General features: G+C 37.7%; 1 protein-coding gene across 8 annotated transcripts in view; it reads right to left on the bottom strand.

The window, feature by feature from the left end:
* Positions 1-19,731, bottom strand: part of CDC14B (cell division cycle 14B) — a 100,489-nt gene that overhangs the window by 47,418 nt on the left and 33,340 nt on the right. For 5 of the 8 annotated variants that reach the window (XM_079926140.1, XM_079926136.1, XM_079926142.1 and 2 more), the window contains exons 2-4: positions 8,385-8,475; positions 7,765-7,840; positions 5,332-5,424 (exon numbers count right to left, since the gene is read on the bottom strand). In XM_079926140.1, coding sequence (XP_079782266.1) covers positions 5,332-5,424; positions 7,765-7,840; positions 8,385-8,475 — 260 coding nt within the window. Of the gene's footprint in view, positions 1-5,331; positions 5,425-7,764; positions 7,841-8,384; positions 8,476-9,812; positions 10,972-19,731 lie in introns of those variants that run through there. The other 3 variants (XM_079926143.1, XM_079926141.1, XM_079926138.1) reach the window with 1 other exon arrangement.

Here is a 19,731-nt window from a genome sequence, read left to right as displayed (position 1 = left end):
TTACACTCAGGATGCTTTAACCACGGAAAACTGTTAGAAACAATGGTTAATTTCCCAGGCAAGTCCTCAAAAGTACATTTAACCTATAGAAGAACTAAGTACTATGTATCTATAGGAAAATATAAATGCTGGGGCAGTAAGATGTAACCAAAGTTGATAATCAGTAAGATACAATGGTAACTTTCTTGTTTTTTAATATAAAAAGCAGATTTAAGGTGTAATAATGGTAGACAGAACCAAAAAAAGAGAAAGAGAATGACGTTTAGTAAATGCTTAATTTGTGCCAGATAGTCTACCAAACTGAAATTAAAAGCTAGCTCAATCTGAACCTAAATCCCTAAACTTCATCCCCTATACAATGGCCTCTTCCAAATAACTGTTCGCAACTAGATATTAATGTTTGCACCTACTGGCGCAGTGGTTAAGAATCCACCTGCCAATGCAGGGGACACGGGTTCAATCCCTGGTCCGGGAAGATGCCACATGCCGTGGAGCAACTAAGCCTGTGCACCACAACTACTGAGCCTGTGCTCTGGAGCCTGTGAGCCACAACTACTGAAGCCTGCGTGCCTAGAGCCCGTGCTCTGCAAGAGAAGCCACTGCAATGAGAAGCCCGCTCACAGCAACGAAGAGTAGCCCCCACTCGCCGCAACTAGAGGAAGTCCGCACACAGCAACGAAGACCCAAAGCAGCCAAAAATAAGATAAATATATAAAAATAAATGAAAGTCTAGTTGTAAGTTCAGCTATTTCAATTCTTGATTTTAATGGCTGCTGTAACTAAAAAAGATACATTACCATGATACGTAAATGCAAATGCAGGAATGATTACACTTACTTTTTTAATCCCATTCAGCAATGATGTGCATTTGGTTAGTAAATGTCCAACTTCCCAAATGCTAATCAGGTGTTGGGAAAGTGCTGCACATTTTTAAAATGTTTAGCAAATGAGTTCAAAACCCAATGAAACATTATTTAAATGACTTTAAATAAGGTTTTAAAATTTTGTTTTGTGGCTATTCATGTAATACTTCAAAAACTGGTGATTAAAGGGAAACGGCCACTCTTTCTGCCTTCTCGGTAGGAAAATTCGTTTCAGGGTAACCAAAGAGCCCCAACTGAATGAGGGAAAGCTCAATTTCCATAAAAGTAAGCCAGCTAATAAGTGAAGGAGGAAGGAAATAATTAGAAAAACGTGATACTGAAACCCTAATAAAATTATTGATTCAGGCAAGTATGATCAATTGTTGTTTAAAACACCAACATGCACGGTTGATGGGGAACTGAATATACAAACAGTTCCAAAATAACACCACACAGAATGCTTAAATCATAAGGAGAAAACAATATATTGAAGGGCTTTGACGGTTGGCACCTAATCCAGTGGTGCCGTTTTCAGCACCACTAATGGCAATTTAGGTATTACGTGTCTTCTTAGGGGATACAACATATACTACTAACGCACAAGCCTATAGGTAAAACTTCCAGTTCACAAGAAATACAAAGAATGGAGAAACAAGTTAAAAAATACCACAAAGAAGAAACCAGAGAAATTCAAAAGGTGGAACTTTCTACAAGAAAATAGGTCTGGCCTCTTTATAAAAATCAGTGTTAGCAAAAAAAGGACCATGTGTGAGAGAGATTAAGGACACTACCACCACATGCAATGTGTGGTCCTGGATGAAATATTGGTTTGGACACTTTGGATCAATTGAGAAAGACGAATACAATCTGGGTATAAAGATGATAAAACATGTACTAAAGTGAAAGAACAGATCACTAACTAAAAAAATCAGGTGATAAAATTATACTGGTGAATGTATCCTGCTTCTATAAATAAATATAAAAGTATTTTTTAAAGGAAGTTTTTCTAAATTTCTCAAGGGTCCAAATATGGGTTTTGCACATGACATTTTTTTATAGCAAAATGACCAAGTTTCAAACTTTTATTTTAGAAATACACTCTCAATCGTGAATTTGTTTTGAAAAGCACTTACTTTGCCACTTAGAATTTCACCTTTACTTGAAATGACAGGTTAAGTACCGCCACCCCAAAATCTGGCTAGTAAACAGCCACTGACTTATCACAACAGGGTAGCAAACTTATTATTTTGTAAAATGATATGGTTCACTTATCTTTTTGTTAAAACAAACAAACAAACAAAAAATCCAGTTATCTTTTATGTCCCTCAACTCTTTTATGGTGAGTGGTACAAAAAAATTTTTAGTTGCACCCTGATTTGTTACCCAATAATCTACCATTTCAGATAGTTGGCAAATCCATTTGCCAGGCCACATAAACTGTAATATTTAGAAATAAAATGTATTTGAAAAGTATGGGCATGTCAATCCTATTTTAAGTATTTGAGTATTTTAAGTACTTATAAAGCCTAACCTCTTCTGTTTTTAAGGTAAAATAATAAATATAATTACTAACATTTTATTCTCTCACTCTCTCTACTATCTCCTTTTCAGTACACAAGAATGAAGGGAGAATGATTCCTTTCAGAGGCCCAGAGTTTAAAAGGACAGTCAGTCCTTTTAAATAGAATCAGTCCATTTGGAATACTTCCATCCTGTCTGTACTTCCTCCAGACTTTGTTTTTGTTTTAATATTACTACACCATCCTCTAAGTCAGTCATTAAAAAGACTTATTATCTCCAAAATTCCTCAAACAACTCCAGAAAAGGTCATCAGGCCTGAAGATCAATTTTGGGGGAATTCTCACTCATCTCTACAAATCTTTAATCAGAGGATCCAATAGACTTCAACCAGATTAAACCTACACTACTTACTTACTTTTGATGTTTAATCTTTTGGGGTATCCATATCACGTCTTGACGCTCCTTTCCTCCTATTAATAAACCTCCTCTTCTTAGAAGTTTTTCTCCCGTTTCCCCACCTAGCATCATTACAGCTCCAAGCTCCTACTTTAGCCAGCCAGTCATGGTGCAAAGACATTTACTACAGCCAAGAGCTGTAAACCTCCTGCCAACCTGGCTTCTAACTGAACAGAGGAATGAGCTCAAGTTCATTCCTTGAGTCCAAATCGCTTACCTGGCACTTTCCTAACCAATCAAATCAGTGCTGACCTGGGAGTGTAAAATCCTGGAAGGATTTCTAAATGTAAAATATATTAACTGTAGAAAAATAAACTTCTGCATGCCAAAATACAACCATAAACAAAGTCAAAAGGCCAACACCAAACTAGGAACAAGCATGCTAACACAGTTTCAATCAGTGTGCCAAGGGGTTACTGCTTTTTCACTAGCTATAAAAAAACAACAGCAACAAGATCTAAAAAGAGAGATTTCTTATCTCTAAAATTATCAAGTGTTTTGTTTCTAAGACAATGCTTGGTTTGCATGATGCCCACAGCTACCCTCTAAGGGGTTCTTTCACACTGAACTTACCATATCTGGCTACTCGAGACCCCACCGTTTTAGGGACATCTCATCTAACAAAGAAAGACAAATGACGGACTCCAGTGCAGCCCAGGCAAGCTCTGTGTGCTCTGATCAGGAGAACATTCGCTTAAGTGGAACTGCTTCAGCCATCCAGATTTTCTCCTGGGCAGCATAATGACTTTTACTGTTACACCAGGGCCATTTCTCCACGGTTCCCTTTAATACTTTATGAACACCAAGAATTCTGGCTGTGTCCCTTTTCCTGTAAAGCTGTCACAATTTACTCTAATCCATGGCATTCCTCTCCCCAGTGACTGGCCAAGTAATGGGACAAATTACCCCAGTGAAAACAGCTACCTTCTCCATTCTTTTTCTTGGGACCCTGCAGAGGCTCTTTCCACCCACCCTCCCCCCTCAGGATTTTTGCTGCTAAGTACAATAAACATCAGGAGAGATGACAAAAGCCAAAAAACAAAAGTCCTTATCTGGGTAAGCTTAAAAAAAAATCAATTTTTAAGAGATATAATCTACAACCTGTGTTTCATACAGAGATGAAAATAAAACTTAGTTATCTCAGAAACATTTCTCTCAGTTACTTTTGTGAGCACAAATATAAAAACAAAACCCCAAAAGGCCTTAGTCATTGTTAATGATATACCTTAAACGTAGAAAAGGAAACTACCCGACTTTGAGGTGCAATTTCAACTAGTACCACCAAATTTTGGTCTTATCATTGTAAATTACAGACGTTCAAACTACATGTCAGAAAATTTTAAAAGAAAGCATGACAGAACCAAGTAGCAACCTGGGACAAGAACTTACCTCAAGAACTCCAACACCAATCCATTTTTTTTGCGGTACGTGGGCCTCTCACTGCTGTGGCCTCTCCCGTTGCGGGGCACAGGCTCTGGAGGCGCAGGCCCAGCGGCCATGGCTCACAGGGCCCAGCCGCTCCGCGGCATGTGGGATCCTCCCGGACCGGGGCATGAAACCGCGTTCCCTGAATTGGCAGGCGCACTCCCAACCATTGCACCACCAGGGAAGCCCACCAATCCTTTTTTATCTGGAATAACTACTCGATATTCTTCTCCACTGAGTAGAACAACTAGCTTCCACACCACCAAAAACATGAGGACCACCACTCTGGAGGACCTCTTAGCTTATTCAGGAAAACCTGTTACTTAGGTACTCCTGAAGATGAAGGCAGGCACTAGATAAAATCTGCCTCTAAATAACCACTTTCCATGATATTTACAAATAAATGAAATTCATAACTCAGGAAATACTGGCTATTCCAAAGCATACTTCCAATGACCCAAAAAGACCAACCACTCAATGTTGTATGTAATCTACACAGTATGTTACCCATTTTCCTACAGTACCGACATGCCATGTCCTTATGGCATGTTTTGGTGTGTTTAGAATCACACGTTATTTAGGAAAACATTGCCTGTATTCAAATTATACAGCACTCTTACCTCATGTGATACACTTTTGATGTTTTTTGTTTTTGTTTTTGTTTTAAATCAATTATTGGTCCTGATTCCACCTTCACAACTTTACTAAATGGATCACGAGTTAATAAAAACACAGATTTGGGGCATTATTTTCTAACCTTAAGTGCCGTAACACATAAAAAGGTTTTCACACTAGTTGCTCAATTTTTTTTTAAATAGACTTTTTTAGAGCAGTTTTAGGTTCAGAACAGCAAAACCGAGTATAAGGTACAGAGATCTCCCATATACCCCTTCCCCCCTCCATAGCCTTTCCCAGTTGGTCAATTTTTATAAAGCAAAACATGTTCTTTCTGGAAAGAAATCAAGATGTCTAAGAAAAAGTAATTTCAAAATTTCAACCACAAATTTAAAGTACCACTGTTGTATGTATTTTCACTAATACGTTAGAAAAGTAGTTAAATACTTACCATATAACATCCAACAAGGAAAGCAGCATTTGCCTGTTTTCTCTGATCAGGGCCAGTAAAATGAATAATTTTCTTCCTCATCATTGTAATGGACTGCATAAAGATAAACAGCTGTTAGTATTTCCTTTCTAATTTCAAGTTTTCTAAAACTTTATTTTGTGATTAAAATAAATTCCAAACCTCATAATGGTGAAGCATTCATATTAGCAGGACTTAAAAAGATAAACTTTGATACCCCAAAATACCATGTACCTTCCCATAGAAGACATACCCTTGGAGTAGAACAAATGTACAATTAAAGGGTGGGAGAGGAGAAACCTGAAACTAATATAATATCATAAATCAACTACACTTCAATTTTTTAAAAAGGTAGGAGAGAAGCTACGAACAGATACACTTTAAGTATGGACTACCTCTGAAAGAATACATAAAAAGTTGGAAAAGGTAGTAGCAGAGACCTTTTCTTTCCTTTTCCTACTGTCTGACTTTTTTTGTTAATCTCTTCCCAAAATCTTTAAATTAACATCAAAGGGTATAAGAACGGGCAAAAATAATTCATTCTGTTAGAAATCAGGATAGTGAATGGGGTAGGGAGGGGTGGAGTGAGGAGGGTGGTACAGAGATAACCAAGAGAGCACAAGTGGGCTCTTCTGGAGTGTTGCTAATGTTCTGTTCTTGTTCTTGATCCAGATGACTATCCATGTATATTCAGTTTGTAAAATTCATTGAGCTGTATATTCACGATCTATACATCTTTCTGTATATACATTGTGCTTCAATAAAAAGTTAAAAATAAAAAGGATATGGAATTTAAAAACCAAAGGAACACATGATTTATTAGCTCTTCCTCACCTGTACTTCACAAATGTGAGTAGACAACATTTCAAGTAAGGGTAAGAAACAGGATATATTCAGTTGAATAAGCACAGTATTCTTTTGCTTCTGTGAGCCAATGTTTGGGTATTTCAATGATGAATGTTACATATTTTCTTTTAGTTGTTTACATAGAGTAAGAAATCCAAGTTGATTTAAAGAAAAACAACAACCCAACCAGCCCTCAAGCAGCATACACACAAGACACTCTTAATAGAAATTCTCAACACACTTTTACCTCTATTAATTGAATAGGAATTAAGTTTCAGTCAGGTGGGATGGTCAACACTGCAAGCTGTTCTGGTAAATAATTTTTTTTTAAAGTTTGAAAAAAGGACAAATATGTTCTTGGTTGACCCAAAGATAAAAGGATGGCCAAGTATGTTTAAAACAAACAAAAAACTTTCAAAATTAAAGTAAAGGAACACCAGTAGGGGAAAAGGAAATTATTTTTAGCTTCTCAGCCCTGTATGAAACAAAAAACCTGCCACTAGCAACTGGAAAAACGGGATGGGGGGAACATAAATACCCAAGGCCACAAATGCTTATATTCCTGTTCCAGGGAGGAATAAAGTCCAGAAAGAAGAGTCTCCATCTCTGTAGACATCTCTAGTGAATACAAATTTAATAGAAAAAAGAGAAAGCAACGCTGCAACTTCCTTTTTACATATTAGTAACTTCTGACAGATGCTTCTAGCATTTATGGTGTGGAATTTTAAGTTTGATGTTCAAGGGGAAATAGATCTGCCTTACTCACCCATAAATTTTTAGTATAATTTAATTTTTAATTGAAAATGAATTTTATTTCTGTGTCGTAGTTTAATAAGTAATCAGCTGAATAAACTTTTTTTAAAAAGCACCTGCCCCCCCAAATCCAGTATTTCTACTTGAGAATATACAGTGACTCTTAGAATTGCTAGCAGTATATGAACACCTTTTATTGTACATGACCAACAATTCAGAGTTTTTAAAATAAATGAATAAGGTCTAAGTTCAAACTAATAGTAATACACTCTTACAATTCAGTGATACAGTCTTAAAGACTGTATGCTGTCTGCCCTTGCTTCTCTGCTCCTTAATCATATGCGTAAAGGGTCATAGTGAAGAGTCACAAGTAGTACAATACCATGCGAGATTCATAATGAAATAAAGTAAGATGAATCCAATTTCTCTTAGTTTTCCTAACACCCCCTATCAAAGTGAAGGCAGAAAGAACAATGACCAAAGGAAAGGAAAGCTCCTCTTGTTAGGTGACAGCTCCACTGGCTCAGACAATAAGAGGTTCACTTTATTGACTATCTGAACTTTGGCTTTTCAAGTATATGAACATCACCAATCCAAACCAGAACCAAATGACCCAAACTTAAGCCATTCATCAAAACTCTGGTAAACAAATAGATATACTATGACTTTATAAAACAATAAACCACATGTATGTCTCAAACACCACTCCAGTGAAAAACATGACATTTCCCTTTTAAAAACAGATTTCCCTTCCTCCCTGCAAGATCAGGCTAACAATGATTACTTAAGTGAAATCTTCCGTAAGGAATACTTTACCTTTAATTTCTTATTAATCTTGCAGCAATATCTGTAAACCATTGCTAGATTGAGTGGTCCAAAATCTGCGTAGAAGCTGCAAAAATGAAAAACAAAAATGTGTATGTATATTCCAGATGCTTTGAATATAAATGCCTTTTTGTAGCTACAACATCAAAATAAAGCAAGAAAGCACACACCAAATTATTATAGGTCACACAACTTAAAGGTACTGCCTTACTAATGGAAGAAATACTCTGGTAAAAGATGACTATTAAAATACCTGACAAGTGTTAAAACGCCTAAATCTAACCTCAAATAACAAAAACACTTTCTGAATAAAAAAGCTGTTTTTCCACACATTTTTTTCCACTGGCAAAAACACAACATCTTAGTACTCTAGTTTATATCTCATTATACTGTAAACTGTTAGAATTTCAAATGTAAATTGTTAAATTTAGGAAGGTTCTTTCATTCTGATTTTTTTCCCTAAGGATCTATTTTATTACCAAGGGTTAAAGCAAAAAGTATCCTGCAACTAACAGTCAACGGATTTGTAATGTTCCAATTTTATAAACATACCTTTAGATTCTTCAAAATAAAAAAACGTTACTAACAATCTTTGAAAAAGCAATACTTACTTTTCATATTCAAGTTCATTATCTATGCTGAAATAATGTACATTTGATGAACTCTTTGGTCTGCTGTAGAGAATGGCAAAACAAAGGCGATCTGAAATGGAAAAATTGTAATGTTCCTTCCTTCACATCATTAAAAAACGTTTCATATATCATGTTGCAACTCTTTTCAGATGAAGTCAAATTTTTATTTTTTTCCCATGCATGTTTCAGATGGTTATCAGTGAGTAACTTCAAAATGTTCTGGCTATTTTGGTGGGTAATAATAAGTAAGCAATTTTTAAAAAGGAGAAATTGCCTTTAATATAAGTTTCAACAGCGGTAAATGACTTTTCATACAGCGATACGGCTTGATTTCTGGAAAACTTTACCCTGGACTAAGAAATTTCGGTAAATGGCAGCATGCATTTGATAGCTAGACCACCAGCCTGGATGACTTTCCCTATGTTTCGCTATGTTTTCAAGACATCCTGAAAAGTCATTTCAATAAGAAACTATGTTTTAAGTAGAGAGAAAACGCTTTCAAAATTGCTTCAAAATTAGTTTACGGCTATAACACACAAAACAAACCACATGTTTATCCAATGTTCTTAGGGGTCGCTACTTATTTTTTGATTCGGAATCACTACTTTTGTAATGATTTTTACAATCGGACCATTCATTATAGCAGAGGCAAATAAGAGTATTCTGCAGGATGAGTATGAGATGAACCTGCGTTGCATAAAAGCAGTTAGGCTGCTGTGAGGTTTAGCAAGAATGGTAACAGGGTAAGGTTCAGAGGCGCCACCCTTCCTCTCCTGCCCCACCCCAAAAGGAATTGCCTAAAAATCCTTGGTGAAGCAAAGTCATCCTTAATACCTAGCAGTAGTAATACTAGTAATAGTGCTAGTAGAATACTTAGATTCAAACTGTGGCAAAATTAAGTACAGCCCTTAAAATAGTAAGGAACAAAGGACGCCAGCTGGCATCCTTTCCCCAAATAGTCATTTAAACAATTTTTATAACAGTAATTTAAACAATTCAGTACACACAATTGCTGTATTTATTTCCCTATAAACGCCTCAACTTAAATGTCCTGCAACCACAGACACCCAAACGGATGACGGGGCTGACTCCTTTTCAACCAAAAATGACCCTTGATCCCCATGCAGTGACTACGGATTTTGCTCCCTGAGGTGGAGAGCCCACCAGCCATGGTGTAAGGACACAAGGGTCCGAACTGCACACATCTGTGCGGATTCGCCCCAAGGCAGGACCACGCCTGGTGACTAGGAGTCCCAGGAGGCCACCCACTCCCAAGAGACAGCATCGGTCCTGGCACCGAAGCTTAAAGGCACATCTTGGTCATCAGTGGGGGCCTCCTCGACCCCCGTGCACTGCCCGATGCCCTCTAAACAGGGGGTGTCCCGAGGGCGCGCTCTCCACACTAACCTTTGATCACCTCGGTCACCAGAAGGGTCCCTGCGCCCTTCAGGCTCATGATCCACAGCATCTGGACGGCGGGGCGGAGGGAAGGACCGGGTGGCCAGGGAGCAACTCGCAGAGAGAGGAGGGCCGTGACTACACCCCCGAAGTTTAAAAAACAAAAAAGTTTAAAGGGACACGCCCAAACACTGGGCACAGCGACGCCCTTCGGCTGGCCACCACACCGCAAGCCCGGGAGAGCCAACCCGGAAGTTCAAAACTTCTCAAACTCCCCAGACGGGGTAACGAGGGAGCGGGGCGCGGAAACCAGCCCCAGGCGCCGGGGCTGAGCTTCGCCCCGCCTCGGGGACACCTGGCGGTCGTCTGCAGCGCCAGGGCGCTCTAGCGCCGCAATTCTGCGCTCAAAGTCGGCGTGTGCGGCAAAGGCTCAGACAGGCAAATGCGAAGAAAGCGGCTCCCAAAGCGACTAAAAGGATTTCTCGGAAGAGAAGGGTTCAGCGGTGGATCTGACCGTCAGCCTCGTGCTTGGCCGCCCTTGCCTCCGCCACGAGGGGGCACTGCAGCCAGGCTGGGCTGAGAGGCCAGCGGCCAGGCTCGAGGACCCCGGCCGGCCTGGAGCTCCGTCCTCTCTGGAGTCGAAACCCGCTGAATGTCGGGCTCGCCTGAGTGCTGGTGTCTCATTTAAAATGCAGCACTTTAAAACTGTTCAAAATTTAAAGGTATGCCTAAAGCCGAGGTCATTCATTCCTTTAAGGGCCTCAGATTTTGCCTCAGAAAAATATTAGGATGGTTGAAAAAAATTCTGACACCATGGTAAACGACAATTTATTTTCTAAACCTAAGTTCCTATGTTAGTATCAAGTGAGAAAAAAATAAGTTGCAGTATGAGTACGGTCCCAATTTTGTTATCTATAATATGGTAGTGGGATTATGGTTGATTTTTATTCCCTCCTGTATTCTTCTAAATTTCCTACAGAAAAGTGTTACTTTAATAATCCGTGAAAAAAATTTTCAATGACTCTCCCTTAAAACGAACAAGCAATACAGTAACAACTCTTTCCCAAGAATTACACTTTATTTATCATCTCAATACAATATACACATTATATATCACAATATATACATTTTTGCCTCAAAAGTAAAGCTGCATACCTACTACCCTTATTTAAACTTCCAGATCAAAGACTTTAAATGCAAAAAAAAAAACCATTAATTATTTTTTAATAAAGAATGCCTTTCTAAATGAAACAAAATCTAAAAGCCATGAGAATCTGTTAAACTAATAAGCATTTTTAAATGGTCTTCATGGCAATAAACACAAATTCAAGGGATAAACTGGAAAAATATTTCAAGTACATCTCAAGAAGATGCCCAACTTCAATTTTATGTTATTGCAAAAATGCAAATTTAAACTACAAGGTACTACTTTTCCTTCAGACTGGCAAAAATGAAAGGAGTTTGATAAGGCACTGTGTTGGTGAGGTGGGGAAACAGGTACTCTCACTGCCTGTGGGTTAGAACATAAACTGGGACAACCTCCATGAAGGGCAACAAAGGGCAATTTGGCAGAAATTTTCAAGACTGAAAATTGAACACGGGCAAGATTGCCAAGATGGACAGCGTTATAGGTGTTTACAGGCTGGATGATTTATAGGTGTGTATTTAAAACACAAATGTATATGATTGTATACTAAATCTTGCATATCTCTGGAAGGAAACACAAGAAACTGGTGTTTGCCTTTATAAGGGGAAACTGAGTATCTGTATATAGGGAAGGGTAAGAAAGATTTATTCGTTTTTGTAACTTTTGAATTTTGTAACATATATTACCTATTCAAAATTATGAAGCTTTTGAAAAGTGAACCTGTGGGCTAAAAGTGTTTTCCCAAGGCTGACTCTTCATCAAGATATGAAGCATTCAGTAAACGTAGTATAAGACAATATGGAAAATGTCCTTTGCACACATTTAAATAACAGAACTTCTTAGTAACCTCTTGCTTGCTACCATCTCTTGAAATCCAGTTTCTTTTAACAAACCCAAATAAAACTGGAAGGAAATGGGGAGAGGTTTTCCCTCCAAGTCCAAACCTGAAATTCAGTTCCCTAGGAAATATTTTATATATTATAGTTCGAGGAGGAATCACTGATATTTTATGTCCAATTATCTCTGCACAATATATTCTCAAAATTCTATTGTTAGAGTCATACTGTGATAAAACACAACAGAGGCTAGAGTGCTGGGATGAGAGCTATTTATTAGAAACCTGAAGCTAGAAAACAGGTCTCTTTACGTTTTGCTTAAAAGTTCGTGATTAGGGCTTCCCTGGTGGCACAGTGGTTGAGAGTCCGCCTACTGATGCAGGGGACGCGGGTTCGTGCCCCGGTCTGGGAAGATCCCACGTGCCTCGGAGCGGCTGGGCCCGTGAGCCATGGCCGCTGAGCCTGCGCGTCCGGAGCCTGTGCTCCGCAACGGGAGAGGCCACAACGGTGAGAAGCCCGCGTACCGCAAAAAAAAAATAAAAATAAAAGTTCATGATTAAACTTATAATCCTATTGTAAACACACGTATCCTCCCTTTAATGTGTTTGTTGTCCTCCCTTTAATGTGTATGTTGTCAAAAACTGAAGTGGTAAACTCTCTTCCCTCTATACCCCATCACATAATGTCACCATTCCTGCTTCTTTGACTGATATAATACAGTAGAAAGAAATGAAATCTCATGGTTTTAAAATACTGACAAAAACATTCAAAATCCATCCTTGTGCCAAATTTGTCTACAGTTCTGATTTGGCTTTTGGGCCTCCAGTTTACTACTTCTTTCTTTAATAAATATTTGTTAAATAAATGAATAACATTTTCCTGCATAACAACTAGCTATCTGGGGGACAGTTAATCATAAAACAGAGAGAGGTATGTTCTAAACCAGGGGTCCCCAACCCCCAGGCCATGGACCAGTACTTGTCCGTGGCCTGTTAGGAACCGGGTGGAACAGCAGGAGGTGAACAGCGGGCAAGAAAGCAAAGCTTCATCTGTATTTACAGCCGCTCCCCATTGCTGGCATTACCACCTGAGCTCTACCTCCTGTCAGATCAGCGGTGGCATTAGATTCTCATAGGAGCGTGAACCCGACTGTGAACTGCGCGTGGGAGGGATCTAGGCTGCGCGCTCCTTATGAGAATCTAATGCCTGATCATCTGAGGTGGAGCTGATGCAGTGAGCTGGGAAGCGGCTTGCAAATACAGATTATCATTAGCAGAGTGGTTTGACTGCACAGAGACCATAATAAATCAATGTGCTTGAATCATCCTGAAACCATTCCCTCCCTCCCCTGCCCCATCCTTGGAAAAACTGTCTTTCACGAAACTGATGCCTGGTGCCAAAAAGGTTGGGGACCACTGTTCTAAACCAATTGAGAAATATATATAGCAGTCAGGTGGCAATGATAATACAGTATCTACGTTTTAGTAGAAATGATTAAAATAACTCTACTATGGACACAATGAACTTCTCACTATTTCTGTTCCCCCCTGGAACTAGACTGACTTCACAAGTCCTGGCAGAGGAAATGGAGAAGTGCAAGGCTTCTCTATTAGATAGGGAAGTCTGCCCTTGGTGAGCTAACTGTAAGAAAAGCAGAAGAGAGAATCACACCCCTCGGGAACAAGAGAGAACAGGCCAAAGAACAGGCTCCACCTGAACAGTGACTGTCCCTCAGAGAGGGTCAATAGCCATCGCTCTCATCTATTATTAGTCCCTTATTCTTTGAGATAAGTAGTGACCAAGGGGAGCAGAAGAAGAAATGTTCATAAAACTACTGATTAATAAAAAGAAGCAGTATCCCCTAAAACAATGGCAGCTAACAATTATTGAGAGTTTAGTGCCAGGTATTATATTAATAAGCTCATTACAGCCTACAAAGCAAATACTACTACAACTACCAATATTTTCCCAGAAAGGAAGCCTAACCTTAAAGAGGCAAAATGACTAACCTGAGCAGAGTCACAAAACTTGTACAGTAGCAGAATTAGGATCTGAACACAGACTATTTGGGTGAAGCTTGAGATTTTTAAATTCCTGCCTCAGAGACTTGCCTTAATATAAAGCAAGAGTAATTAAAACAATACTATTTTAGCACAGCAACACAGAAACATGAACCAAGGCATATATGAAAACCTAGTATATGAGAAAACTGGCTTTTCAAATCAGTCACAAAGAAAGCCATATTCAATAAGGGACAAATGTCAAAGTATGAAAAGAAAATGAGGTTCCAATCTCACATACTATATAAAACAAATACCAGTTGAAATAAGTTTTTAAAATCTTTCAGGTAACTATAAAATTATAGCAAATAATTTTACAATTTAAATGGGGTTTTTAAGCATGACACAAAACTCAAAAGTTATAAAGGAAAATAAGCAACAGAAACTTACAGAAAATATATAATAAAGGGCTAATCATCACAACTGATAAAAAGTATCTGTAAAGCAATATAATAACCCAACAGAAAATAAAAATCTATAAAGGCTACGAACACTCAATTCAGAAAAGAAATACAAATAGCCAATAGCATATTAAAAGAAAATTAATCTTACCAGTGGCTCAACATTAAAAAGTCCAACATCATGAATAGATTACAGAAGAAAGCCACATAATTATGTCATTAACTACAGAAGTCATTAAAATCAACTCATTCCCAATTAAGCCTTTATACAATGGGACTAAAAGAGAACTTCCTTAAACTGATAGATTATCTTCCAAATACCTCTAGCAAAATATAATACTTCATGCCTTAACTTTGTAAGTATCTCCCTGAAATGAAAAACAAGAAAAAAATTCCTACTACCATTACTCCTATTTAATAATGTAATAACTGGAAATACTCACTGATGCCAAGATAAGAAAAAGAAATAAGAGAGAAGACTTAGAAAGGAAGAAACAAAATTGTCCTTATTTACAGACGATTGTCTGCCTAGAAATTACAAAAGAATCTGCAGACAAACTATTAGAATAAATAAATGTTTGTAAACATTTATTTATTTCTACATATAGATGATTAACACAAAAATCAGGAGTTTTTCTATATACGACTTGTAATAACTAATTTATGAAATATAAGTGCTTAATTATTTATGGACATGAAAAGATAAAGCAGGGTTTTTCTAAAATTTTATTTTATTTATTTTTTTGTACAGCAGGTTCTTATTAGTTAGCCATTTTATACATATTAGTTTATATAAGTCAATCCCAATTTCCCAATTCATCACACACACCCCCCATAAAGCAGGTTTTTAATGGGAAGATTCAATGTCACAAAGATTGTAATTTCCCTCAAACTAAATGCAACTCTTATCAATATCTCAACAGAGCTTTCCACAGAACCTAACAAGCTGATCCCAAAATTAATCTAGAAGACCACAAGGCCAAGAAGAACTGAGACCATTTTGAAAACAAACAAGAAGGGAGCCCTTGCCCTACCAAATATTAAAACTTAAAATAATTTAGGCTTGTAGAATTGGAACAGATATACTAGATCTTTATCTATTATATACAACAGCCCAGTAAGAGACTACACATACACAGAAACTTCCCTTATGACACGCATTACACATCAATGGGAAAAGTAAGAATGCTCAACACACATGGTGTGGTGACAATTGGTTGTCCATATTGTCTGGGGTGGAAGGAGGGGGGAAATTCACGATCCTCATCTCATACCACAGGCCACCAACCCCCAAAGAAGAAAAAAATCTCAGGTGGATTAAAAGCCTAGCTATGAGAAGAAAAGCTTTGCCAAGTCTTAGAATATAGAAAAATAACTCATAACAGTGGAGTAGGGATTGATTTTTTTTAAAACAAGATTTAAAAAGCCCAAACTATAAAGCAAAAGATTGAGAAATTTGATTATATGAATATGCAATGTTTCTGCTCAACATAAGACCCCAAAAACAAAATTTAAAAAGATAACTCACAGACTAGGAAGATAGGTACAATGCATAAAAGCAACAAGGATTAGTATTCAGAATTTACAAAGAACTATGAATCAAAGAGAAAAAAGCTAACACCCCAACAAATAAATGGGCAGAGGATGGGACTAAGAAATTCACAAAAGAAGAAACCTAATTGTCCTACCTTGCTCCTCTTTTTCCAATCTACCTACAGTGAGTATGGTTTTGGTCTACTCTATGTCCTGTGATGAACTGAGTTTATTAGTCAGAGTAAGGTATGGCAAAAATAACCCTGAAATCTTAGTGATTTAATTTACAACAGAGGCTATTTCTTGCTGGGGGGCTATGTTCAGCCCAAGGATCCAAGATGATGGAGGCTCCACCAGTTTGCAGATGCACCATCTAGAATTTATCCCTGGGGTTGCCAGTGACTGCTTGTGTAAGTAATTCCACTTGCCTACAGATCTAAATGTACACAGGTATAAACCAAGCCCCATAATGTTATCAGCAATAAAGCTTACATTTTAATCTTTATCTGTTTAACTCTTATGTTCCTCAAAGAATTAGTACAGAATTAAGGTGGGGAAAAGAGTAATCTTGTCTAAAGATGCTCCAGACATCCTCCCCCCAAATTATGTTAGTCTCCATATTCACCTATATTTCTAAAATATTTTGTAAATGAATTTTTAAAAGGGAGCCACTAGAAGAATTTTAATAGTTTTTATACCTTTCAAATCACTGGAGCCAGTGAAAAAATAAAACTAAGAAAACGTGATCAAGGCACCAAACAGCAAGAAGAAGCATGGCAAAGAGAAAACAAAATAAGTCCAAACATATCAGTAAAAATAAAACATGCAAAATACTTAAATTCACCTATTAAATTTTTTTCAAATTGAGTTTAAAAAAATTCAACCTATATATTGTTTAATAGAGATAATTAAAACAAAACCATATAAAAATATTTAAATCAAAGGATAGAAAATGGTATGCTATACAGTTGCCAGGAAAAAGAGCAGGTATATTAATATCAACAGCAGATGAAATAGAATTCACAGCAAATAACAATAAAGACAAGACGTTTCACGATTATGTAATCTAACAAGAGATTACAACCATCACACACCTTATGACAAAAGATTTTAAATCTATAACACAAAAACTAGTGAAAATAGGAAAAATTAGTAAACCCATAATAATAGAAGGTTAACACACCTCCAAAAAATAAAGTAAGTAATTAGAAGCCTGATCTAGTAAATACAGAGAACCATTTTCAACAGAGAGCACAAACTTCTCAAAACATAGGATATTCACTGAAGTCATCACATATTACGTCACAAGGAAATCACAACAAATTCAGGAAAGCAAAGATCATACATACAGATCATACAGTTAACACAATACAAAATTTGAAATTCATTGATGAAAATACAACAAGCAAAAATCTATCAACATGCAAATGTTTAAAACCCATTTCTAAATAACTTGCAACAAAGGGAAATTAAAAGAGAATTCAACAGGGCTTCCCTGGTGGCACAGTGGGTAAGAATCTGCCTGCCAATGCAGGGGACATGGGTTTGAGTCCTGGTCCAGGAAGATCCCACATGCTGCGGAGCAACTAAGCCTATGCGCCACAACTACTGAGCCTGTGCTCTAGAGCCCACAAGCTACAACTACTGAGCCCACGCGCCTAGAGCCCATGCTCTGCAACAAGAGAAGCCACCACAATGAGAAGCCCGCGCACCGCAACGAAGAGCAGCCCCCGCTCGCCTCAACTAGAGAAAGCCCACACAGCAACAAAGACCCAACACAGCGCCCCCCCAAAATTAATAAAACAATTCATCACAAATTATTTTAAAATTAATCTCAATAAGAATTCATGTTAAAATCTGTGGAATATGCTTAAACAAAAATCTGAAGAAAATCATCTGCTTAAAAAAGGCTCCCTCTGTCACACCATTCACAAACAAAAATAAATTCTACCTGGATTAAAAAGCTGAACATAATAGTTCTGGTTCCCTACATTCCAGGCCATGGTAGGATTGTCCTGAGTCCTCTGAGATTAAATGAGTAGAGGTGAAATATATGACTTCCAGGCCAGCCCATTTAATTGATGGTACAAAACCCTATAGAACTCTCTTTCCCTCTGACCAGCAGCAATCGAGATAATAGCTGAGGGCTTCCCTGGTGGCGCAGTGGTTGAGAGTCTGCCTGCCAATGCAGGGGACACGGGTTCGTGCCCCGGTCCGGGAAGATCCCACATGCCGCGCAGCGGCTAGGCCCGTGAGCCATGGCCGCTGAGCCTGAGCGTCTGGAGCCTGTGCTCCGCAACGGAGAGGCCACACAGTGAGAGGCCGTGTACGGAAAAAGATAATAGCTGAAATAGAGCCATTTTAGAAAACTGGCCATATTTATAAAAAATGAACATCACACATCTTTTGACTCAGTAATTCCACTTCTAGGCATATATACAACAGAAATGCATACACATGTTCACCAAGAAAGGTACAAACAGTGGTTTATAGAATCATTATTTGTAATAGCCAAAAATTGAAAACAAATCAAATGTCTAGAAATGGTGGACTGACACACTGTGGTACTTTCTCACAGTTGAATATTATATACCAGTAAGAATGAGTGAATGAACTTTGACCAGGCACAACATCATGGATGACTCTCAATAACACACTGTAGTGAAAGAAGCCAAACAAGAGTATGGCTTCATCACACAGTCTGACTCCATTCAAATGGATTTCAAAGGCAGACAAATCTATGGCAATTAAAAATTATGATAGTGTTTATTCTTGGTAGGGGAGTGACTGTGAAAGAGCACAAAGGAGTAGTTTCTAGGGTATAGTGATATTCTCTTTCTCAATCTCTCTGCTAGTTACTTACCCATGATGTACAAAGCTGTCAATCAAGTTCACTTTGTGCACATTTCTGTGTATGTATGAATCATTACAACACATTACAGAGATCTGTGTATATTATAAAATAAATTAGACTTCAGTTATGTTATACTGAATTAAAAGTTATATGTGTGGTAGTTATGCTCCACTAGCTGGGTCACAAAAGTAAGAAGATTTATAACTGTTCTTACTAACCAGTGATAGACATGTGTCATGAATAAAAAATAAACCTTTACTTGTTACATGCCACTAAGATGTTGGGGTTGTCATCACAGCATAACCTAGCCTATCCTGAATGTTACATATCTTTAGATATTTAAGTCTTAAACTAAGACACAAAAGCAAAAGCTATAAAAAGAAAGGATTTGATAAATTTACAAAAGACACCATTAAAATATTTTTAGAAAGGGGGTGGGAAGAAAGTAGAATACAGGATTCAACCTGAAAAAACTCCCAACAGCCAAAGCTGGAACAATTTGAGCAATGAAGTAAGTCCATAATATTGGATTATAACTGAAAGTATAAAGTAAATATGAGGACTTCCCTGGTGGTCCAGTGGTTAAGACTTTGCCTTCCAATGCAGGGGGTTCGGGTTTGATCCCTGGTCAGAGAGCTAAGATCCCACATGCCTTGTGGCCAAAAAGACCAAAACATAAAACAGAAGCAATATTTTAACAAATTCAGTGAAGACTTTAAAAATGGTTCACATCAAAAAAAAATAATCTTTAAAAAAATTTTTTTAAATAAATAAATATGCATGAATATATGCTCATATAAAAAAGTGATTGAATAAATAAATGAAGAGACCAATCTTCCTTATACAAGAATTCCAAGTAATATATACAGATACTTCCCTCTAAGAGGTAGAGCTTAACTCTCCTCAACTTCGAGTATGGGTTGGACTTAGTGACTTGCTTCCAAAGAATATACTGAGTTGGCCAAAAAGTTCGTTCGTTCCCCCCATAACATCTTGTGAAAAACCCGAATGAACTTTTTGGCCAGCCCAACAGTATGGAAAGGAAAAGATAGTAACTTTACAGAGGAGAAACCTGGCCAACACTACTTCAACCAAGT

Source organism: Stenella coeruleoalba, assembly GCF_951394435.1.
Source record: "Stenella coeruleoalba genome assembly, chromosome: 7".
Lineage (NCBI taxonomy): Eukaryota > Metazoa > Chordata > Mammalia > Artiodactyla > Delphinidae > Stenella > Stenella coeruleoalba.
Note: the sequence above shows the minus strand (reverse complement) of the source record. Positions and strands in the feature narration are given on the sequence as shown.